A 24,699-nucleotide genomic window follows, 5' to 3' on the forward strand; every position below is an offset into this window, starting at 1 on the left:
TTTCTATTAAAAAAAAGAAGAAAAAAACCCCAACAACCAAGAAAGGGGGGAAAAGCACCTGGTGTTTTTTTCTTTTGCTAAAAAAGAAAAGAAAAAAAATTATATATATATATATATGTATATTTATGTGTGTGTGTGTATATATATACATACATATACATACATACATATATATATACCTATATAAAGGGAGACTTTTTATGGCAGTTCAGATGTAGTGGGCCCTCTCTGAGAGCTGGCATTATGCTGTGTCCATACTTGACCTAATCTACTGAAGTGAAAGGAATGTTTTTATGCAGATTGGGGTTCTGGCTGTGCCGGTTTCGGCTACGGACAGAGGAGAACATCATGTTGCACCCAGGGACTTTGCACTTGTGCATTTCTCGCAAGTGCACTGTTTTGTAGTGCACTCTGAGGGTTCCCTTGTTGCTGTACATTTTGTGGCAAATGTTACACATTATCCCACCGTTGCTCACCGAAACACTGTTGAACATGAGGGATCCTGGGACATCGGTGCCCATACCTACAGCTAAGGCAGGGGCATCTGCTTTGTGGGCAGATTCCCCGCTGTCACTTGCCCCATCGACGTCATCCAGGAGAATACCCTCATCGCTTCCTGCATCAGATTCTCTTGAGGAATGGATACTGCTGCTGGACTGGATGCTGGAGGTGGTGCTCAGGTCTAGTACCATATAGTCTTCTGCCATGCCCCTGCCGTACCCATTCATATGGGAATCCTCAGTGCCAGCAGGCGAGGAGGTGTCTTCCCTTATGTCAAGCCCCATCTGATGCTGAGCGCCATATATCTTCACCAAAAATTCATCGCGGAGGTCCTTACTAAGAGAAGGCTGTGAAGTGTCCAAGCCCATGTCATCCAGTTCTTTGGTCAACAGTTTACGGTGCAGGTTTATGTTAGCACTGTGTCTGGGAAAGGAAGAAGGAGGGGAGAAAAGGAAAAATGTACAGTATTTTTGATTAAAACATACGATCAACAAGCACCAAATCCAAATTATGATTTATTGATAATTTCTCATAAAATATCCTCTATCCATGTTGCTTGGAAATTTCAGTCTTTGTACAAGTGGACAAACTGCAACATTTAACAAAACAAGCAAATTCCCCCCTTATTGTTTTTCTTGTTAGCTGCTGCTCCTCAACATTAGTCTCCAACAGCAGCTACAGCCTTTAAATTTGAAATATAAAAAATAATAAATTGTACTAGCAGAAAATACAAAATTCTCTTCTTGATTCCTGAATCCCTGCTTACTTTCTTTCTCTTCAAGAGGCAAAAATATCAATATATGGAATATATGAAAGTGTGTCTAGCTATGTGTTACTTTGGATCCATGTCTTTAGATAGTTATTCATACATATATACATCAAAAGATGTTTATATTTATATATATGTGTACTCACATAACTCTGTAAGTGAAATATCTGAGAAGAGTAAAATAAAGGTAACCGAATAAGGCATTGTCAGAGGTCCCGATTCTGATAATTTAATTTCTTGTAAAAAGGGACTCAGAATCAGGCCAAACCAAGATGTAGTAGACTTGAAGGGTTTAAGAGAACAAGTCTTTGAAATCTATGTGTAAGTTTCTGAAAATCTTAGTCAAAGTTAGTGGGTTCATCCTTCAAAGTTGTCACTGCCACTCCTCCCTGTCCTTTTCCTGTACTGTCTGCATGCAGTGTTGATTCACTCAAGCAGTGTAATGTCCAGTTAAAAAACCCTATTAATGGCAGTGAGAATTTTGCCCCAAATAAATCAAAAAACTTAAGTGTGGATTGGTTTAGGTATTTGCTGAAGTTACTGCAGATATTCAAGACAATGGCAAACTGTCACTGGTGGAGGTGGATTTTAAACCAGATCCCAAGAGCTGCAAATTAAAATACTCTCAAGTGTTTTACAGGATCTGGGCCTTTGCTCTCAAGAAATAAAGCTCTACGTTTGCAAACAATGTAAGTCTTTGGGTTAGTAAACATGTAAAATAGCCTATTATTTGAAACTGCATTCTACTCTCCACTTTTGGCATTGGCTTTATTCATCCACTGCAGTAGAACCTCACTGATTTGCAGTAGTGTCAGGAAACCCTCTTTGAATAACTGCTTTTTCTGAATTAATGATGCAACCAACAAACATGACGGACATCAAAGACCTCTGAACACCGAACATGCTCATTTTGCTGAAGTGCATAAATATAAGAAATCAGTGTAAAGTTTTCATAATAGAAAACTTTAGGGTTCAGTTTTCAGAATGTGCAGCATTGCTGAGGAAACGACAAATATTTATTCAGTTTCTTTGGAGGGTGACTTGAATTTCGAGTCAGCAAAAAAAGAATTAGCGAAGTTCTACTGCATAACATTCTTTGCAAGCTAAGGACCCAAACCCGCAATTTACAACATGCAGACTCACCAGTCTGTCTGCCCATTATAAATTGCAGATCAGAGCCCAAATGTAGGAGGGAAAAGAAGAGGGGGGGTGGGGAGCGGGAGGAGGGTGGGGAAGGAGAGAGAGAAAGAGAGAATTTTAACATAGGAATAGCTTAATTTGCAAAAAGCACTAGGTACAAAATTGGCAAGGGAAGACATAACAATGATCAAATATTTTACAGATATTCAGGTCCTTCATTAACAAAAAAAGGGAGAAGAGGAACAATAGCTAATAGCAATATTTCCTTATTGGAAGCTTTTATTTTAAGAAACCCTTTGAAACATACCTCTCAACCAACTGAAGTCCCAAAAAATGGCACAGCAATACAATGCAAATAAATAAAATAAACGCAAATGTAGGAAGATTAAATTGATGCGGAGTAAATCTCTGTAATTTTCTAACACTTACTTTGTGATTCATTTATCTGTTGCACATAACTTAAGGGAATAAACAAACAGCAATAGAACTGTCCCATTCACCTGCAAATGCAGGTTCTCTGACATAAAACTGATACTGAAATGTAGTTTAATTGAATTGTGTGTGCTTGGGATGCAATTATTCCAGTAAGGGGGTGGTCTAGAACAGAGGATTTCTCTCCTAATGAGAGACAGTTGAGAGGTATGGGCAAGGGTGGAAAAAGTGGAGAGTATTTCCTGCTTTTGTCCCACATGGGAAATACTCTTTTCACACAAGCAAATATAGCACCATTGCTTTTTTGAGGCATAGAAGTGTAATTATGCATATCCCCACACTGCACTTAGGAAGGCTGAGCTTACCTTGTGATAAGATCAGCTTTCTAATCTTTTGCTAAATTGAGATCACAAAAGAGAGAGAGGAGAGGAGAAAAGAGAAAGAAAGGGGGAGGGGAAGGAGAGATAGAGAGAGAGAGAGAGAGAGAGGGAGAGAGAGAGAGAGAGAGAGAGAACAAATTCACATTCCAATCCAGACATATCTGGTTTAAAAAAAAAAATCTGAAACCAATAAAACACAGACTTTAAAAAAACTCTTGATTGTGAACCTGGTTTTTGTCAGATGTAATATCACTTATATTGTTGTCCTGATGGATACTGACTCAATCACACAATACAGAAAACATAAAGCAAATTAATCAAAGCATATTCATACCGATTATTATCCACAAATGAGTTCTGAACAGATGCATGCAGTGCACATAGATGAATGATAAACAGTAGTCCTGATGGTCCCTTGCCTTCCTGGTTTCAGATGGAATATAGCTCCATGTAAAGTTGCTAAGTGCAGTACAGGAAACGCTTACTGTGAAGGCCTGTCTACACTGACCAGAGTTATTAAATGACTGTAAAAGCACACTTGTGCTTATCATCATAAGGCTAACTGCAAACTATTCATAAAGTACTCATGTGTGTACTTATAATTTCTCCCCTTTTCTCCCCTCTTCACTCCTGTGTTATGGGAATTTGTTTCAGCATACAAGCTAGTTAGGGTAACTGTAATTGTTGCTTCCATGTATTTGTGCCTACTATTTCCTTGGTTTTCTGCTGAGAAAAACAACAGTCAGGCATGCAGTGAAAAAAACTTCAGCATCCACTAAATGAAGAGATAAGAATAAACGGCCATGTTAAAATGGGGGCACCAAGCCCCAGATAGACAAAGGCCACTGTGAGAAAGACCAGTATAAGGATGCAAACTCTGCTGATGCTCTGATAAGAGGAGATGCCTCCCTTATTAAATTCTCACTTACAGCAGTAACAATCAGTAATCTAGTTAAAGTATGTACCAGCCCATAATATCTGTCAGGCAAACGATGTGCAGAAATGTGCGGACCAGTTCTGGCACCCTGCTCAGTAGTGTCCCTTTTCCGCTGTCAGCAGTACTGTTGGATTCTCCTAATATAATTACATTGACTTTTATTCAATTAAGTGCCATTCCTAGCCTTAAAAAGAAGCTACTTTATCAATTGATTCAGGTGTAATGCAATAATAAAGATGAACTCATGGCAGTGCATTAGCTCTGCTGTTCATAACTTCTGAACATAGGTTCATTCATAGCAGTCGATTTCCATTATGCAACCACAGTTCAAAAGAATTGATTCTTTTACATTCATTTCTTAATCTATTTCACTTGTGCTTAATACTGTCCCTAAATATCATATGTGAAAATATTCTAGCGGAGAAGGAGGTATGAGCTGTGAAAAAAATTCATTTACTTAGATACTGAAGTTTTGAGATCTTATTAAAAACCCCAAAGTCTCAGACCCTCTTTTGCATACCAAACAGAGACTTCCCATCCTAATCCAACCCCTGCTCCTCTGCTTTGTCACTCCCAAACCCTCGGAGTCCCCTATGAGCCCTCAGCCAATGCTAACCACCTGTCATCTTGTTCATCTGCTCCTCCCCATGACACCTAAAGTTTCTTGCTTCAGCTATTCTGTTCCCTGATGTGATTTACAAAGCTCCTTATGTCTTCCTCTTCTGCTCCCAGGTATGTGTAAACAGTGGTCCCAGAGTAAGCCGAGGCACAGCTTGGGCAGAGTGATTTTTGCCAATGCATGAACATTGCCATCAAAAGACAGAAAATCCTGAAGCAAAATATGCCAAAACCTGCTGAGCTTCATCTTGCCATGGCTTCATTAATTCTCATACCTCAGCTAGCTAATTTAGGGCCATCTCTGGTGCCATTTGCAACTGTTGCTGTATCGACAGGGAAAAGAACCTAAAGAACATAAATGATTGGGAGAAATAAATATATGTGTATGAAATGAAATATTTGGCCTAATTAAATCCTTGAAAGCCTCTGGACTTCCTAGATTACTCATTTGTACATCAACCACCAGAATGGCATTTGATCCTCACAGTGGAAATGTCGTGTAAAGACAACAGGTGATTGAAGTCTTCCAGACAGAAATATGCCATCAAATGAGTTTAACTAAAGGCATATCTTGCTCTACTTCCGTTACTATACCTATCAGTTCCTAGGCAACAAGGGATGGTGAAGAAGGTTTGTTTTGAAAATAATATCTGGGGCATAGAATGTCCAAATACCTGTTGAGGTCTGTACTACATGTCAGATACCCATAAAAATGAGGAGGGTATTTTTTCCAAGATGTTTTGAAATGTAGCTTGTTGTGGCAAGGAAGTTTGAGCAAATTCTAGGACCCAGAATATCTGGGTTTTTTTGACATAAATACCACACTTTTTAAGTTACTGTTAATTAATTACTTACATGGAAGGCAAAAAAGTGTGCAAAGCTCTCACTAGAGTGAATTTGACCATAAGAATGGAGCAGTTCTGCCATGAGGATGATGACAATGATCATACACATAAGATCTGTGGTTGTGGTGAAATGTCAACCTCTGAGTCCACCACTGCCTTTTCAGACAGGAGTTTCAGTAGCAGTGCAATGTGGAATCCCACAACAGTTACAGAAGGTCCCTGATTCTGGGCATGATCCCACTGGTGGTATTTTCCTTCTCTTGCAAAGTTCATGGAAGTATTCTTTCTTCACTAGAATTCATTGTTGGTTACACCCTACCTACTAATTGCAAATTTCTTAGTGACAGATGCACTATGCACCAACAGAAGAAGGGGATTATAAACCTAGGAAATATGGTCAATTAAACGTACATTCTATTTACACAGATCATAAATCCTGACTGGGATCTCTTTAGCAGTTTCCTTCTACGCTTGTCAAGGAATCTGATTTTGTTAATTTACTGTCCATTTGTTGGAAAGAAAAAATGTAATAGCCACTTTACTTTAGTTTTTTTTGATTTAGTCAGTCTTTTAATTTCATTTTGAAGTGCGTGAGAAGGAATTTATCAGAGTAGAATTTGTCCTGGTATAGAAATTGGCATGAATCCTATGGATGACTCAAGGCCAAATTTGGATGTACCCACAGCTGCAGTCCTATCTGCACCAGGTCAAACCTCATCTCTGATGCACAGAGCAGAGCTAGAGAATTCAGATTAAAAGAGCGTTGTTTGTTTAGATGTGAGCATTATAGAGGGCACAAAACCAACTGCATGGAAAAATTAGGTTGAATGTGTTCACAGCTCAGAACAGGACAGGCTGTTGAAAATTAAGCATATAGTATTATTTTATGAATTATTTTAGCAAGAGGAAAGTATGATTATACTTAAATATTATGGAATGAGGGAGAAAAAGGGAGTGAGAATGAAAGAGATGCACAGTTGTTAGGGCAGTCAGGTAGGGACTACGGAAGCCCACTTTCCAGCGCTTGATGCAGTGAGACAGAAAAGCCAAGCCAACTGATGTCCCAGTTAAATGTCCTAGCTACTACTTTTTGTCTGACTGTAAGTGACAAAGCTCCCTGATAAAGATCTCAATCAACCATCAAAGTAAACTGCATTGTTCATTAAAATTCTGACACTATTTTCACATTTCCAGCTGTATCTAGCCACAACTGTTCTTCCTATGTTTCCAAGAAAGCCACTATCCCAATTTCTTACGTTTCAGATATTCTGAATGTGACTTTTCTGGAAAACATATGATTTGATAAATTAATACCACCTAGCCCTACCATTCTCACACTGCAAAGAAATCACAAACACAACGTGACAGCAGGAGGCCATCAGTCTTTGGTCAGCTTTGTTTTGAGATCAATAAGTGATCCCAGCATTAAGTAACGCTATAAAATTATATTTTGAGACTTAATGAATGTAAAAACAGCATAAAATTATTTTCTGTCTAATTATTTTTTTTTCCAAGAGACACCAGATTTATTTTTTTCAAAGAAGACAGAAGGTACTATTGGGTTATAAAACCTGAAAACACAAAATCTTCAGCAGTTTGAGAAGGTTTTGTTAGAAAATCAAAGGCCAGAACACAATTTGCTGGTGATTTATGTACAAACTGATGAACCTCTTCTTAAAGTTGGATATGGAAGTTACTGCTCTAGTTGTACAGGTTCCATAAAAGCTATCCTCCTGCTATACTTAGTTTACAACTAAGCTCTATCAATCTGGTTTAAAATATAAACAATGAAATTTTCATTACTCCTCCTGTGAGACTTTTTCTTCATCTCAGTATTCAGCCTACATTTTTACCTATAATGAAATTCTAAAGGAAAGTGTTCTTTGTTTCTCTTCACCTAAAAGGCAAAGAGAATTAAGAATTTTGGTTTTGTTTTAAATTTTCACATGATTTCAGTTGCCCACACAATTTATTAATATGTTCTTACCTCAATTTCATGTCTCTTTCCTGATTGTTTAAGCCTGAAACTCACAGAAAGGCCCAGAATAGGTGAACACTATGGAAAGTAAACCCAGAATTTTATGCTTTCTCAGAATCTCTGCAGACTGAAAGTGCTGAGTTTCATGCAGCTAAAATCAAAGAACCAGAAAGTAAGACTCTGGCTAAATATAACAGTGTACATATTTATGAGAAAGATATGGCCTCAATTCTGATATTTCTTCAAGAAAGAAGCAGCAATCATTTCTCCCATTTGCTTATGAGAATCAACAATAAAACTGTTAAAGAAATTATCTTCTCATTTACTGTTCTAATTTTGCCACTCTATCAGCAGTCTTTGATACAGGGTTTGTTTTGTTCTGTTTTTTTTTTTTTAAATTAAAAAGAAAAAAAAAAGCATTAATCTAAGCAAAGATAGTAACAGTTTGAAATCCTGATCTGACCTAAATGATAAAATTCACATTTATCTGAACAGGGACAAAGTTTAAGTCTGTACATTAGTGCTTCCATGCATTTGATCATATTTAATTTGCCTCTGAGTGTTAGGGGAAAAGTAGGTATAGAGTTAGACTTTAGAAACAGTGAAAGCAAAAATACTATACTACCCGATAAAAAACCATGGAATTTCTACATGAACAAGGTAATAGCATCAGCTCTTGAGGCCTGAAACTGCATAGAATCTGAAAAATATTAACCTTTCATAAGAAGAAAATTCAAAAGGTAAAATACAGTTCAGCACCTATTAAAAAAAGTAAAAAAAACCCCAGTGCTTATTAAATACAGGAAATAAAGGACAAGCAAGTTCTTGCAAATTAAAGATGTGGAGCCCAGTCATTTCAATCCCTTTCAATATGAAACAAATCACTCACACTGGTCACGAAGACAGCTCCCTCTACACTCAAATTATTCACTTGAAGATAAGCTCCTATCAAACTCTTTAGGGGTTTAACTAATTTACTGCACAGATACGGCACGTCTGTTGTAATAACAGGTAGGATGTATTGGGGTCGACCATTTATCAGAATTAGACTTCTTTTTTCAATTCACAGTGAATTATGCTGCCTACACTGCTCCTCTTTCTCAGAGCTTCCCATCCCCTTACGGCCCCTAATGTGGCAGGCAAACAAAATTGACAGTCTCATCTTGTCAACAAGGGGTGATTCTCCTGAGAAGCCATTTAACTTTGCAGAGGAAGCAATGTATTAATGTGCCTGTCCCAGGAATGTTAATCATCTTCAAGCTCCCTCTAACTTTGACATGAACAAAATCACCAAATTTGTTTACTAAATGAATTGTAATATGCTAATAAGAGAGCATGACATATATGGTAAAGCCAAACAGATGGTTTGTTTACTCCACTTTGCAACTTTATAAATGTTGTAACTCTGAAGATGTTAGTGAGAATTATTGGTTTGTTGGCAGTGGCAAACATGCCTTTTGCATACTTAATCCACAGTTAGAGTCAGAAAACAATTTATCATCACCATGGAATGCATAAAAAATGTTAATGCAGTGATAGCATTTAGGAAGGCAGGATAGTTGACTGTGCAGGCAAATACTCAGGTTAAATATGAAACTGATATTTGATGGCAATTTTTGCTACCAAATAATTAAAAAAACCCCAATCTGTCAGGCCTGGGACTTTTGAAAGGTCCAATAATTCAGAACATACCTGCTGAGGTGTTTAGTGAAATGGTCCTTATTGTGTGAACAGAATTCAGCATTCACAACACTTGTGTGTGCTCAGAAGCATTGAGGTTATGTTTGACTCTTAATATATTACTATTGTTGTCCATTAAAGATCAAAAGTTGTTACAAACAAAAAGCACAATGACTGGCGTACTTGCCAAAGTTGCTGAGTAACGATCAAAACTGTGTTGTAACACTTCAACCTCTCACTTTATTAGCTGCCTGGAAGCAAAACAGACTCATTACAAAATAGCCAGCACTCTTGTCCAATATCCGGACTGGTTGAGAAAGTTTAGAATAAGAGGATTTGTCTGACAGAATATTTTCTAAGTGAACTAACACAGTGCCACAATGTTACATGCATGAGAAGTCATTATACCTATGACAAAGTCCTTTGAGGGGCATAACAGGTGCTCAGCACTGGTGTCTATCACTCCAAAGCTTTTTCTACAATTTACACAAGCTCTACAGAGTAGTTTAGCTGGTGCAGTGTACTGCAGCCATGCATGAAGTGCTCATTTCCACTCTGTTGAAGTATTTGCTAGTCCTTGACACAAGATGTATTTTCCCTCAAGAAATATTGAAGGGATGAAGGGATGAAGAGATGAAGAAATATTGAAGGGATGAAGAATACATGCATTAACATTTCTTTTCAAACCAAAATGATCTAAATTTTACATAAACCAAGTTCAGCAATCAGAAGTTTTCACCCTTCATTTAATTTTATTGCTACAGCCAAAAGTGATAATTTTGCAAGTTTTTAGAAAAACAGACCCTAAAGTTCAGCATGCCACTCATGAATTTTACTGAACTCCAAGTTTCAGTTTATGCAGAAATAAAGAAAAAATTCAGATAGAATTCCTAGTTTTCCTCTAGCTCTGATTTCAAACCAAATCTTTTCTCTCAGATGTTGATGCACAGCAACACATTATCTCATGGTTTGCTTAGGAGATTTACAGAGTCTTTATTGATTGAACGTCAAGTTCAAAATAATAATAAAACCTGAGGTCCAGGGATAGTTTTGTACAATTTCAGGTGCCACAGCAAATCTGTAAATCATTTATTTTGATCAAAATGCAATAGTAATTCTCATTCCTAATATTTGTTTGTCTAAAAATGCTGGTTTTATTCATATATTATCAGAGGAACTATAAAACCAAATATGATGTGGCAGTTCAATAGGATTCCTCTATTAGTAATTTTACATTACTAAATAAGGACCCCTATCAGGTCAACAGATAGCTGATTATCCTAAAACCTCCTTTCATTGATGCCCCAACTTCTCAGTAATTTCAATCCTCTGAGATTCTTCCATACATGCTATTGTCAGCATTTATTAAATTCTCAACTTTTTATTCATCCACAGGAGAACGTGCAAAGATATCTAAGTTCAGCTTGCTGTCCAAGGATTATTTTGGAAGAAACATTAGCGGCCGTCCCAACCTGGCGCTTATATCTCATTTGAAACATCTACTCATTCCTGACCAACAAAGAAAATTTCAATAAAGTACTTTTACTGGTTTAACAGCAGTGAGCTCCTGGGATTGTCAAAGTGCTCAGTCTTTTCCGAGGAGAGAAGGAATCAGCAGCTCAAATATAATTAACCTTCCATTCTCAATGCAAACTGCCACGCACAGGAGCTCTGCAGTCTATTAGTGAAGTTATAACGGCCAACAGGCAGAGGCAAAATTGGTCAAAAAGTTGGCTGCTGCTGTCATATTTTTAGAATTATGATTAATGACACTAATAATGTGGATGATTACTGATACGTGTATCTCCTGCAGTTTATCATATTGCACTGGCTGCCTACGTCCACAATAAACATGATGCTATCATTTACCTCTTTATTGAAGGCAATCCTTCTCTTGAAGGAGCACATTCTAATTACTTTGTAATGTTTTATGTCTTAAACATTTTGCAGCTCTGGACCTTGCCAACTGCTTCATGTCTACCATTGATTAATTACAGAATGTTTAATCAAAATTTAGAACCTAATGCAGTCATTTATGAATGCACTGCAGTGCCAAGATAGTTAGGCTGCCGTCCCAAGCTTGGAGAGTGCTGGGTTCAAAATTAAATCCCAGAAATCTGGAAGATGCCAAAGATTTTACCTCAAGTGATTTGAGTTTAAAAATCTTACTTCAGCTGATAAATGACAGGCACCCACTCAAAACGAAAGGTCTTTGTTGTATATGTATGTGTCCTTGCATCTTCCTATCACATTTTTCTTGTTCTTCAAATGTCTTAATTTTTCTCTTTATGCCATTGTTGCTGCAGTTGCAGCCCCTTTCCAAGCCTTCCTTGCTGCTAAAGCTCCTGCAAACACCAGTCAAGAGAGTGTAGTTTTGAAGTGGTTAAACGAGAGAAAAATAATTTGCAGGGACAAATACATAAGTTTTTTTTTAATGTGGATTTTTATGGTACTGTCATACAACCATTCACCGTTGCAGTTAAGTGTTTTTTTAATACCATTACTGAACTGCTGAAATGGATGCTAATATAGCTTGGAGTGCTAATGTCAAATCCTGGTAATAAAAAAGACAGACTGCTGAATGAAATAATTTCAAGTAAAAAATAGAACAAAAGTGCTCTCACTCTCGCTCTACACTTTTATTGAATTGGGACTGACTGAGCCAATTGCTTTAGAAGTCTGTAAAACACAATTACTAGTGAGCTGACTGACCCAGCAGTGCCCCTTCTGTGACAGAAGAGACTAAAAAGGCTGCAGAATTAGTGCTGTTCCCCTATCTGGCTATTAGACCTGAGAGACATCCAGGGCAGGATCTGTTATCATTCCTGCCAGGGCCTCTCCTCATGAAATCTTGGTTCTCAGTCTTGCATAATATATATTATATATATTGTATATATATCTGTGTGCATCTTCATCTTGAAACAAGGGCTCATTTACCCTCTGAGAGGGAATCCAAGTTCTCTTTCTATCCATTGTATTTTTACATCCTTATTTAATAACATAATATATGTCTTTCTGCATCTACAGGCACACATATACGTTTGGTCTATTTTTATTTCCACATATTGTGTGTAAAACACAAAAGTACAACCTAAGGTTTACAGGCAGCAAAATTAACTATGTCCCATTTGTATTTTCTGTTGTAAGTGGCTGAACTGTAATTACTTTCTTTATTCTGGCATAACAAAGAAAAGGAGAGAGGGAGGAATAGGGAAAGAAAGGGGAAAAAATGTATTGAACTGGAAATGTGAAACACTTTTCCCTAGTTAATAAAATAAGCAATAAAGTTTGTAAAGCACTAAAAAAAATCAGTAACATTGGAAATAACAACTTATAAACCCTATAATTTACATCTTGTGTTTTAGACTCTTATAGTTTGACAGAGACATACAGCTTGGGACTTTCTTACCCCTCTTTATTCAAAAAAAAAAAACAACAAAACCAAAGTGACAGCAAAAAATATCTTATTACTACAATCTTATTCTTTCCTTCTCTTCCCCTGCTTTCCCCACACAAAACAAACCATTTTACCATTTTATTCACAATGCCAACAAAGTCCTGCAATTCTTTCTCTTTTATGGGAACATACATTTCTGGCAAATCTAAAACTCTTTCATTTCGCTTCCAGGTCCATTTATATGAAGCTTGAAGGTGCCTCATGGCAAAAATGTTAAATTATTTCTTAGACAGATCTTTTAAAGCAATGCTATTCAGGGCAAGCTTAAATGTGAAATAGACTCTTAATTAAAAAAAATAATTTAAAAAATAGTTTTCTTAGCACATGGCAAAGTGCTCATTTAAAAGATGTTGCTGGAAAGCAGGAAGCACTACAAAAAGCCTTAGATTTTTTTTTTAGAAGTAGTGGGCTTAAAACAGTTGTCAGGAAATATCCAGTATTTGCCATTAAAATTTTAACTTGTGATGAGCCATAAGAGGTATCTCACCTGAGATATTCCTGTTATCTCAGGTCCCAAAAGACCATCTGAGGTACCTCTAGAGGTACCATTAGAGAATGTTTTATGCGTACGTGCTGGACGTGAATGAGTGGTTTCTACTGAGGTACTACAGCACAGCATCACAAATACTGGTCCATGATGTGTGGCAGCGCTTGCCTGAGGAGACAGAGGACAGCAAACTTCTACTACTGCTGGTCAGGATTAAGGGGTAGCAAAAAGCTGTGCACAGTGTCTTGCAGTGCACTTGCAGTGCCTACACAGTGGTCTCTTCCTTAACACTGTGGAACACTTAATTCTCTTTCATAACTCTGTGTGTCTTCCTTCAGGATAACCCTGAGATAAGTAGTGAGCAGTATTTTTAGCTTTACTGCTAATATTTTCTAACTGAACAGTATATTTCTGAGACTATAGGCTCTACTTCACAAATTTGCTTTTACTCCCTGTCATATTTGCTAATGACTAGCAGCTTGTATAATGATAAAAAAATGTTCCAGGTTTAGAGAAGTTGGATTTTGGGTTTCTTTTCCCCAGAGTCCATAAATTGCCAACTGTTTTTGAGTAACATCTTTTACTGTGATGTATTTCAGTGGAAACCTCTCTTGTCTCACCTGCCTCAGTAGCTATAATGTATTTTATCAAAAAGCAACGGAATAGAAATGCAGAATAGAAATCAGTATTGCTTTAACATACTGATCACCTGCTACATAATTTTACTTCAAAATATATTTTGAAATGTCAGCCTGTGTCTAGATATACTGATAGAACTGGCACACTATCATTCCACAAAGCATTATAGCTATTTTGAGGCATCTACACATGGTAATTTTTTCCTCTTTCAGGTTTTGTGTGTGTGTGTGTGTGTGTGTGCTTGTTTGTTTGTTTGCTTGTTTGTTTTCATTCATAAGACTTGCCTCACCAATTTTCTTACTCACATTAATTCATATATGTCCCAACACAGTCACTCAGTTCATGTTCCAATGAATGAAACAGCTCAAATCTAGGGGAGAGAGCAGCATCGTCATTATGGGGAAAAGAAAATGGTCTCAGCTATTAATAATCTTTGGTCACGGTATAAGATCTCATGAACAGTTTACTTCTTGAATTGAAAGTTTCTCTTTTCAAACAGACATGCAGAGCTGACAAATGAATGGATCATGATTGTAGGTATGACAGCATTTACCTGCCTGAATGTCTCTGTCCTTCACTGAAAGCTGTAAATCCAAAGGGCAGTAAATACACAGCTATTCCTGACACAAATTTGTTTTCCTCACCGTTCATTATTTCTCTCCAGACTCCTGCACCTGAGAGTGTGCAGTGTCTTGTTCCACTTTTGGAAGCAGTGTCCTGGTGTTATCTTCTATCTGTAAAATACAGCTTCCTTCCCTGCAGCAAAATCTTACAGCCTTCTGCTCTTAAGTATAAAAGAACAGCTAGAGGCTCTCCCTGCAGGAACTTATGTGGGTAGATGTTTTATTTAACCCACTTCCAAAAGACTCTAGGGAAGATGGGACATCTTCATAAAGGGGGAACAGCTTTACATGTACTCAGATGAATGGAAAATAATTGTCTCCCACTCTTTGGAAAATTTGTGGTTCTTCTTTCTGGGAATCTAGGGGCAACCAGGATATTATGATAGGCCTTCATGTTCCCTGTCCTATCTTCCCAGATAACCTCATTCACCAAACAGAAAACACACAGAACTTATGCAGGAAACTTGGACAAAACACATTAAACATTTACACTATTTTTCACAATAAATACCAGGCAAAAATATTGCTCAATACACGTTCTGCTTTTGGCTAGTCTTTTCAGTATTTTACTTGTGCTTCCCACCTATGTTAATCCTGGTGTAGCAGTTTGTTTAAATAAACTTTTCAGGTCACTGAAAATACCTTGGCTCATTTGCAAGTTCACATAAAAATGAGGCTTCTTGAACTGCATAAAAAACTGTATTCTCCCTCTCTAAGTGACATAATTTTGTATACCAAAGCAGAACAAGAAAATGTAGACAGCAAGTTCTTTTAAAAAACAACCACCACCTCCAATTCAAATCCCAAATAAACGACTGTATGTAGTTGGAAAAAAACTCCACACCAGAATTGATTCTTCAATATTTACTCACATAAGTAGACTTGTGCTTCAATTTATTTATTTTCTTTTAAATTTAAATTTAAAAATCTTATTAAAATCTATTTAAACATCTTATGAAGACATTTTTATATGCATTCTAGTTTAAATTCTGCTTCTTCTGATCACATTGGTGAGTATGCAATATGACAGGCAGTCTGTGTTCAACATGACTACTCATGGAAGAGGTTAGATCAGTAGATCTGTGTTAGGGGTGGCACAAAATGTTTCTTTATGATACAGCTTCTCTTGGGTAAGGAAGAGTTATGTGAACATTAGCAATGACACACATCTTAGTGTCTCTGCAAGAGAAAACCTAATGTTCATTCAATTGTATTGGATATGCAGCTAGTCTCTTTGTGAACTGCATCACGTCCAGAAACAATAGTACAGGTATAAAATGTGTTTATATTTCAAAAAATGTATCAGATACAATTTTTGTGTCTTGAAAAATGGTTCATCAAACACCCAATGTGTTAAAACTGGATTTTCTTGTTCTTATTGGAGGAAATTCAAATTGTATATGACACTTAATTATATTTGGGGAATACAGTAATAATTATCATGGACTGATGCAAAGTATTGTATTTCTTGGAGCTAGAGTTGAGTGCATTTATAAAAAACAATTCTCTAAAAAGTTATTTGTAGAAGATTCCAAGCCTAGTAGGATGATTGTGTCAAGGAGGGGATAGCAGGAGGCAGGTAACAGATTTCTCACATCTTCACCTCCCTTGATAACGTTTGCGGTGGCTCATCATAGGTAACTGATGTTAATTTATTCAAGCACACCTGTACAAGGGCCGGAAGTCAGGTAACCAGACAAAAAGTATGTCTCTGCTTTTTCCCTACAGCTACCCAGAGGCCCATATCTGCACAAATTTAGTTCTGGAAACATCAGCAGGTTTTAATAAAACACCTACAGATGTCTTGCTCCATACAAATCAAGGAGTTTATGTTTTTAAATCTGGACTGATTTAACTTGCAATCAAATGGCATGATCACACTTGGCATCAATAGTTGCCTCATATTTATTTATAAGTCACCCTGAGCAGATATTATTTTCTTTTTAAATTTATTCATGGGGCTCAATTACCTTTCCCATCTTGTGGAACACACACATGCACACACACACACACATGCACATGCATATGCATGCATGCTCAGTTTTTGAGAAAACTTAAACCTAAAAGACAAACCTGAGCAATGAATAGTCCTACTTAAGTAGCAGACAGACAAAATGAAAAGTTTTGGTTTGTTCTTCTGAACAGGTACATTGAGAATTAATTTATTTACCATACTTTGAGAGAAAGGAAAACATAGTCACCTATTGTTATTAATGTTGTGTCCTAGCTTAAAACCCCGATTTAAACTGATTTTAATAACGTCAATGTGCTCTTCAACTCAGACTTAGATGAAACTTTGGCATTGCTGTCCCCTTTGGTGAGGAAATAATTCTTCCCTCCTCCCATCCACATGTCTCATCCACTGTTCAGGATCATTCTCTGAGCAGCTGTACCCTGTGCTGACTTCAAGGATTAAGTACATCCATCTCTTTGTAAGGAAAACTCAGTGTGTGCTGGGATAAAATTCATAAATGAGGATGGGAAAGAGATCCCAGGGGAATCTGACTACTGTGGCCACTGGCCCTTTCTTCTCACTCACAGGAAAGGTCTTCTCTGACTCCAGAGAGAATTCAAACCACAAGGGCAAATCTTTCCATTCAAGTGGTCAGTCCTCAAGAGAACGTATCTTCTTCCGATCTCTGCTCCGTTAAAAAAGTTACTTGAAAAGATGTCTTTTCATTCAAAATGAGGGTTATGACATTGTTTCTGACAAAATTTTTAATATGGTCTCTTTTCCTATTTACTCTCCATTGCCTTTTTGCACCAAGACTTAGCCTGGACATCATGTCTTCAGAAGAAAGGACATCTGAAGTAAATACAGGAACAGAAATGGATGAACAGCTATTCGGGAAGTGGTTGTTGAAATATGGAAGAAGAAGCGGTTTACTCAAGTCTAGTGCTTCTAGGTAAAGAAGTCATAAAGACTACTCTGAGGAAAAGACCAAAAAATCTAGGTATTAAGGGTGATTTAATGAGTGATGTTACTCGTAACTGAGAAGAATGAGGAAAATAGGTGCTTTTAAAAATATCTAGGCTAAACAGAGCTTGACTATTGGAAAACAATACCGTTTAATTTTTAGAAGGGATAACAGAATTTCTGAGTCTTTGATAGTAAGGAAAAGAAGCCTTACTTTGCTTTCCTTCCTCCTGAATTGAAAAAAAAACACATGTGAAGTGGGACTCTAAAATTTTCTGGTGATCTTGACCATAATTTGCAAAGATTAGCACTGGTTGGACAAAGACCTCAGAGGATATTCCAACACTGCAGGCAGAAGGATATTTATGCCGGTGTTGACCTTGGCAGGAATGATGTAGGAATGATAAAGCTACATTTGGTCAACCTTAGCACAAATTGCTACAGGATGCTTTCTGCAAAGGAGGGGTTTGCAGCTCTGACACAGATAAAACCCTTCCTTCGCCCAAGCAGCACTGCTTTTTCTCCTGATGTGATATGCTACCTCTGGTAACAAGCAGTCTGTATCACAACCCCTCCTTTCCAAGGCCCATTTTACAGTAGCTCCACCCGTTGTCAACAACTTGGGGTTTTGTGTATGTACGAGGGGGAATATTTGATTAACCTTTGATTAACTAGAGTTGCATTAGAAAAGGACTTAATCCAAATCAGATGCCTCTAAAGGAAACAAAAATAATCAGCCAATGTTATCTATCTCCACTTAAACTTGTATTTTGTTACAGAACATAGCTGGGGTTGCGAGTTTTAGATATCTAACTAGTTATAATAGGATTAATAATATAATTAATATAATGCTAGTAATAGGCTTAATAAAATGACAAAAAAGATAAAAACTTCACAAGAGTGTAAGCTATGGAATAGCTAGAATTCTGAATTTATTACAGAGATAGTACTGAAAATATTTAAAAAATTATTTCATTTTAATTTTCAAAGCAAAGACACTCCAGCTAATCAAAGATTATATGAGTGACTCATAGCACAGGCAAATCACAGAGACTTTTGAAATGAGTGCAAAATGGGAGGCAAATCCATTTCAAATATTATCCAGAAGTTATTACTGTGTGTTGTAGGTAGCTAACCCTTACTTCTCATACAGCAATTGTTACCAAAACACTCCTGAGTTTTTAACTGAAATTGATTTAAGTGGCTGGAAAAAGTTCTCACTTTGCAATCCTATTAATCTCATTATCTAGTTATCTTTTTGGGGGGTCTCCATAACCTGAAAAGCTGGGAATTGCATATACTCTCTCTCTCTCAAAAAAAAAAAAAAAAAAAAAAAAAGAGAAAAATACATATATACAAAAGGATGAGGAGAAAAAATCCTAAAACAAATTTAATTTTGGAGGTAATTAAACAGTTTACAAAAGACCCTCAAATAAACAAAGAAAGCAAAAGGCAAACAAACAAAAAATCACTCCCCCAACAAAAACAAACAACAACAACAAAAAACCCAAACACCAAAAAAAAAAAAAAAAAAAGGCAGGGGGAGAATATATTGATTTAACTTTTACTTCCTAAATTATTTTTTAACAAAATTGCCCTTTTTTGGACAAAGTATTAGAAAATGCTTTAATTTGCTTTCTTTGACATGCTGTACATATGCTTTCATTTCTGCACATTTCTAGACATTGCACTTCTAGGTAAAAATGGATAGCCCAGGGAAGTTTTGTATATGTTTCCTGCTCAAGTACCTAAAAGAATTATCCTGAACCATGAGAGAATTTCCTGGTCCTTTAATGGCATTTCCTGACTACTTTTGCAAACCAAAACTGATAAACAACTAATAAAAATTTGTAGGACACATAAATTGTATGACACCTTTGAATTTTTTGAATTACAGAACCATTAAAGAACATACTATGCAAAAAATGTCTTTTTTCCCAGGTGCAATGCAAAACTGAATAATATTCTGAATGTTACTAATGGAATGATGTAAGAAGATGGTCTTGTCCATTACAGAAGTCAAAATGATATGCAAATAATAATTTTATCTTTAAATTTGCAGCCTGCAATTTAAGACACTAAATCAGCTTTTTATTTCATGTTTCTTTCAATTAGTTTAATAGTAGTATCCTACATATATCACAAAAAAATTCAAAATGTGCCCTATATGCAGGTTCTTGTCTTGGAAAAATTTTATGCATGTTGTCACAGTCACTCTTAGAATATCTAAAACTTTACTATGCTAACTTTATTATTACCTTGATCTTTCAATGTATTACGGTTAAAGTTCCACATCCTAAAGCTAATCAGCTCTTGCATCACATGCTCAATTCAAAGCTGTTTTGTGTAGTACATGACTTTTCATAGTAGTACATGATTTTTGTAGTATTACATAGACTTTTTGTAGTACATGATTTTTCATCATTCATTTAAGGAAACCGACTGACTAAATCAAATTCTTGACTAACAAAGATTATGATTTCAGGAACTGAAAGGGGTTTCACACATCTAGCTTAGCGTAGATTATGCCACTGATCCACATACTTCCCTTGTCAAATTCAAGACTCATAAAACTTACCAGCACACAGCAAGAAAATGAGTCTTAATTTAGATCAAACTGCTTTGTATCTAGTAGTTTAACCTACTGAAATCCAAGCTTTCTAGGTTGTCCTTCTTAGGTGTTTTGAACTTGTATTCTTACAGTTGTTCATATTTTTCTGTTTAATGGGTTTCATAAATGATAAGAAAAAACATGAGATATTTAGGGACAGTATTCTTCATCAAACTACTGAATTTTGTCTCCTCAGTATCCTTAACACTAACTTGCTTTCATTTTATAGTATGAGAAACATTCCCTTTCAAACCACATCAATTTCAATGAAAAAAATACAAAACAAATCAGGAGCTGTGTATGAAATGTTTAGCCAGTTTTAATTTCCTTCCTGTGTTTGCTGAATTTTTACAGCCTAATGAAAAAATATGAAACACAAGTAAAGGAAAAGAGGTGACCCAATTTCACTATTACTCCATGAACCAGAGAAATTTTGTTATGTGATGGTATGATCAACAAATGAGAGAGTTTTTATCCACAAGTATGAAATACCTGTGTTATCCTATCACTTTGACAAATTCCATTTGTATTACATTCTCCTCAGGAATAAAAAAGAACAGTTTATAAAAAAAGCAACTAAAAAAAAGCCCCATACAAAACAACAGAAAACCAAACCCTAAACCAAAGAGTTTATGGACCAGCTGCTTCTGTTTAAGTCCAACTGCTTTTGTATTGATGCAGCATAGCTCAGGCATGATGTCATCTGGAGGGCAAACAGAATATATACCCTGGTTGATCTTAAAAATAAGTAGGGAAGCCTTTTCTCTCTGAATGTGCATAATTTCCACTGGTGGAGAAGGCAGTTGCTCACATGCAGAAAATAATAATGTAGACTAAATGACCGTAGTCGATAGAGATGTGTGTAGGTTCTACTAAAGAAACAGATAATGATTTTCTTAACTCATAATATTTACTTGTTCTCACTACAACATAGCACCTAGTTTTAAAACTTAAATATAGTAAAGAACAACTTTCCAATGCTTCTTGTTTGCTTTTGTATAACCCCATGAGGATGGAAATAATTCCAGTCCTTTATTACCTATCTCCATCTTTTCATTCAACCACCCATCCACCTTTGCCCTCCTTCCTAGTTCTATGGTTTGATATGCATGCAATGGAGATATTTGTATTGTATATAATTTACTATGTTTACTTTTCAACAGAAGATTTTCTTGTTTTAAATGTTACAGGAAGAAGAAAATAAATGTAATGAGGGCTGTAGCTTATAAACAGAAGTACAAATATGTTCACAGGAATATAGAAAGTATAATGACATTTATTATCTAGGCAGCCACTTAAGAGGATGGCCCAATATATACCATTCTGAATGCCAAGGAACAATGAAAATCTTAAAGTGATAAATCTCTTTCAATGTCATGGGAACACAATTGTCACTTGTCATTACTGTGCATCTCTCTATTTCTTCACATAGTCTAAACTGCCTATTCTTCCATAATTCAACACATTTAATAATGCAGAAAATCAATTAATATTTACTGACCTGTCTCTGCTTCTCCGTGATGGGAACGCAGCGTTACAGCCAGCCACTGTGCAGACATGCATCTCTTTTAAATGAACATTTCGATAGTGAAGCTTCACACTGTAGGAACTCTTGAAACTTTTCTTGCAAACATAGCAGATCTTGGGGTCTGGACTTGAGCACATTTCACCTTCTGGGGAGAACTTCTGAGGGCTGCTGTAGTTGAATGTAGAAGCAAAACTTTCATGAAGAGCAGCCATACTGGCACTGCCTCCATTGTACAGTCCATATTGGCTCATATAGAACATATCATATGTAGGGTCTGTATATTCTTCCTTCACCTTAATGACATCCTGGTTGGAAGAGTCATTGTGGTTTTCATCTGGTCGGTCACTGTGCATCATAGATTTTTCACCAGGTTCATGGAGGCGATCATCGCCTTCCAGGGATTCTTCACACAATTTGGGCTCTGATGACTCTGACTCATTTTCATAGTCTCTCTCATGCTCCTGGTCTTCTGATGTCATGCTGTCTGCCCTTCTTATGTCTGGTCTGGACATACATCTGCTTCTGTCACTTTTGGAAAAGTCTTTAACAGACAGGCCTGGGCTCATTTCCTCCTGAGAATGGCAGTGATTGTCGTGACCAATGTCATTCACCATTGTGCTCCTGTCATTCACCTCTTCATCTTCATCATCAAACTCATCAGCAGTGTCAATAACTTCCTTTTCAATTTTAACTGGCATACTTGACTTCCTCGGCTTCTTCTTGGGGGCAAGGTCTGCATTGGGCTCTGGGGTAGGCATCAACACTGAAGGTACCGATGACTCTGAAGGAGGAGGGGGATGCTGCTCCATGCCACTCACAGCTGGTATTATGGGACTGGTTGGGAGTGAGGTTGGAGGACTCACCATCTCTCCAGGAGTAAGTAAATTTCTGTAAAAAGGAGGAACAGGTTGGACAGTCTTTAAAGCTGGGAAGACCAGCTGACTGGGAAGAGGGTTCTGTAGTACTGGGTCTAGAGGGGGAGTGGTAAACCCCATTGGTGGACGCCCAGGGCTTGTTAAAGTTAGGTTGGACTTTGTACTTGCTATGACAGGAGTGGCGGCACCTGATGTAGCACGAATTAGATCTTTGTCACGGTTATTCCTTAGCATAGGCATGTGGAGGCGGGGATTTGGGTTAGCACTGTGGCGATTGCGGCTTCTGAGAGAGCTGAAGACCATATTGCAGCCTTCAATAGTGCATCGATGCTTGATTTTCAGGTGCACAGCATTGTAGTGGATTTTGAGAGTACCTTTGTCATAGAAAGTTTTGCCACATGCATTGCAAAATACTCTTCCTTTCCTGGAGGCTGACCCCATTCTCCTCATTCTGTGAATTCGGAATGAGCTTTTTGTGTGCTCTGTTTTCGATAAATCATTGACCGGCGTAGGTGTTTGAACAGGAGAGACACAGGCTGGCTCAGTTTTGGGCTCCACATTTGTGATGCTGGTCAAAGCATTCCTGCTGGATGCTTGCTCATTCTTGAAAGGTGTAGGGGAAACTTCAGATTCACTGCTCTCATTATATTCATTTTGGGTCGTAAGGCTTGGTTCACGGAGCCTCATTGCTGGCTGTTCCAGCAGGAGGCCATTTGGAGGCAGCCCCAGCAGTGGAGCGGAGACTGGATTTATGTACTGGAATGGAAGCAGGAATGCAAGGCTATTCGGGATGTTTTCAAAATGATGAATGCTGGAAGGGTTGCTATTCTCCAGGTGAGCAAGGAGACTTGGGCTCCTGGTGCGATTATTGCTTTCAATAAAAGTCCTTATATCTGAATCTGTCTTTGAAGATGGCACAGCCACAGCCTGCCCTTCTTTTTCTTGAATTGCCATCAGCTCCACGATAGATTTCGTTTCTCCAAATCTCAGGAACTGCTGAAGGGTAATGATCTCTTCTTCCCTGGACATGATGGCCCAGCGGTCCAGCACCTTGCCTGCAGCATCCTAGAGGCCATGTCAAAGAAACAACAAAGACAAAACACAAAGAAAAGCTTATTGATTCTGCATAATTATTGAAGAAGGTGCTCTACTGCCTGAACATGAAACACTAAGCTCAAAAAACAAGATGCAAACAGTGTTAATAGAACTTGACCAAACAACACAAACTTTCTATCCATGCAAATACTGTAATTAGAGTCACAGTTAGAAAAACAGATTGAGTTTAATAGTGCCAGAGTACACAAAATGTAGACCCTGGGACTCTGTGATCTAAAATTCTTTCAGTACTTTTATTTTAACAACAGTGATCTCTGTATAATGCTACTGTTTAGAATAAATTAGCAAAACATGAACTGTTGTGCACACCACTGTAAAATACCGAAAATTGTACCTTAATCACTATTAAATAGTAACACTATCAGAAAGAGCTAAATAAATACAATTGATCAATTTGCTCCTTAAATATGAGTAGATATAAGACTGAAACCATTTCATAAGAAACTTTGATGCAAGGCAAAATGTCTTGAAAACAGCACATAACACTTGTACCTTAATCCCTTTTTTCCTGGACTATTACTGGCAATTGGTTGATTGTAAGCTTGCAACCTTGGTATGGTTTAGACTTGAGAGATTACTTTTTTTGTAGCCTTCTTATAAATGGCAGTTAAAAATATGTAAAAAAGTAAGGATCTGATGGATGTAAATAGCATAAATGTGTAAAAATGTTGTCTCTTAACATTGCCTTCTGATAGCAAGGGAAAAATCCAGAGAGAATACACATCAGTAATCACAAGACTATCTGTTGTTAAATATACATTAAAAAGCATTTCACACTTTCATTTTTGCTAGTAAGCATGAGATTTGCCTGAAGGTAGGACTTAAAAATTCTGCAATGTAATGTCAGGCAATCCATTCAAGCAAGTATTGATAAAAACATATTAAAATACTTATATAATGAATACATCATTTTATTGGCATCTTTCCTTTTGGGCAAATGCTGGATATAAAATTAGCACATTAACTATAACCAACAAGAAATGTGGAAGGCCATCAAACCAGAATTATTCTAATGCTTCCTCATGCATTAGACAGCTTGAAAGCCTTACAAGACACACCACCATACTGCCTCTGATATTCTTACATCTTGAATCTCAGGTTCAGAACCTTACCTGACGACTTCGGACTATACATTGCTGCAAAAATCATTAACTCTTGTTTGATTA

At 37.1% G+C, this 24,699-nt stretch overlaps 1 protein-coding gene across 1 annotated transcript in view; it reads right to left on the minus strand.

Moving 5' to 3' along the window:
- Positions 1-263: 263 nt before the first annotated feature.
- Positions 264-24,699, minus strand: part of BNC2 (basonuclin zinc finger protein 2) — a gene marked incomplete at both ends in the record, with an annotated part of 112,421 nt that continues 87,985 nt past the window's right edge. Inside the window, 2 exons of the mRNA XM_084225028.1 lie at positions 264-924; positions 21,516-23,482. Of these exons, the coding sequence (XP_084081154.1) occupies positions 264-924; positions 21,516-23,482 (2,628 nt within the window). The remainder of the gene's footprint in view (positions 925-21,515; positions 23,483-24,699) is intronic.

The sequence above is a fragment of the Fringilla coelebs genome (assembly GCF_963513975.1).
Source record: "Fringilla coelebs genome assembly, chromosome: Z".
Taxonomy (NCBI): domain Eukaryota; kingdom Metazoa; phylum Chordata; class Aves; order Passeriformes; family Fringillidae; genus Fringilla; species Fringilla coelebs.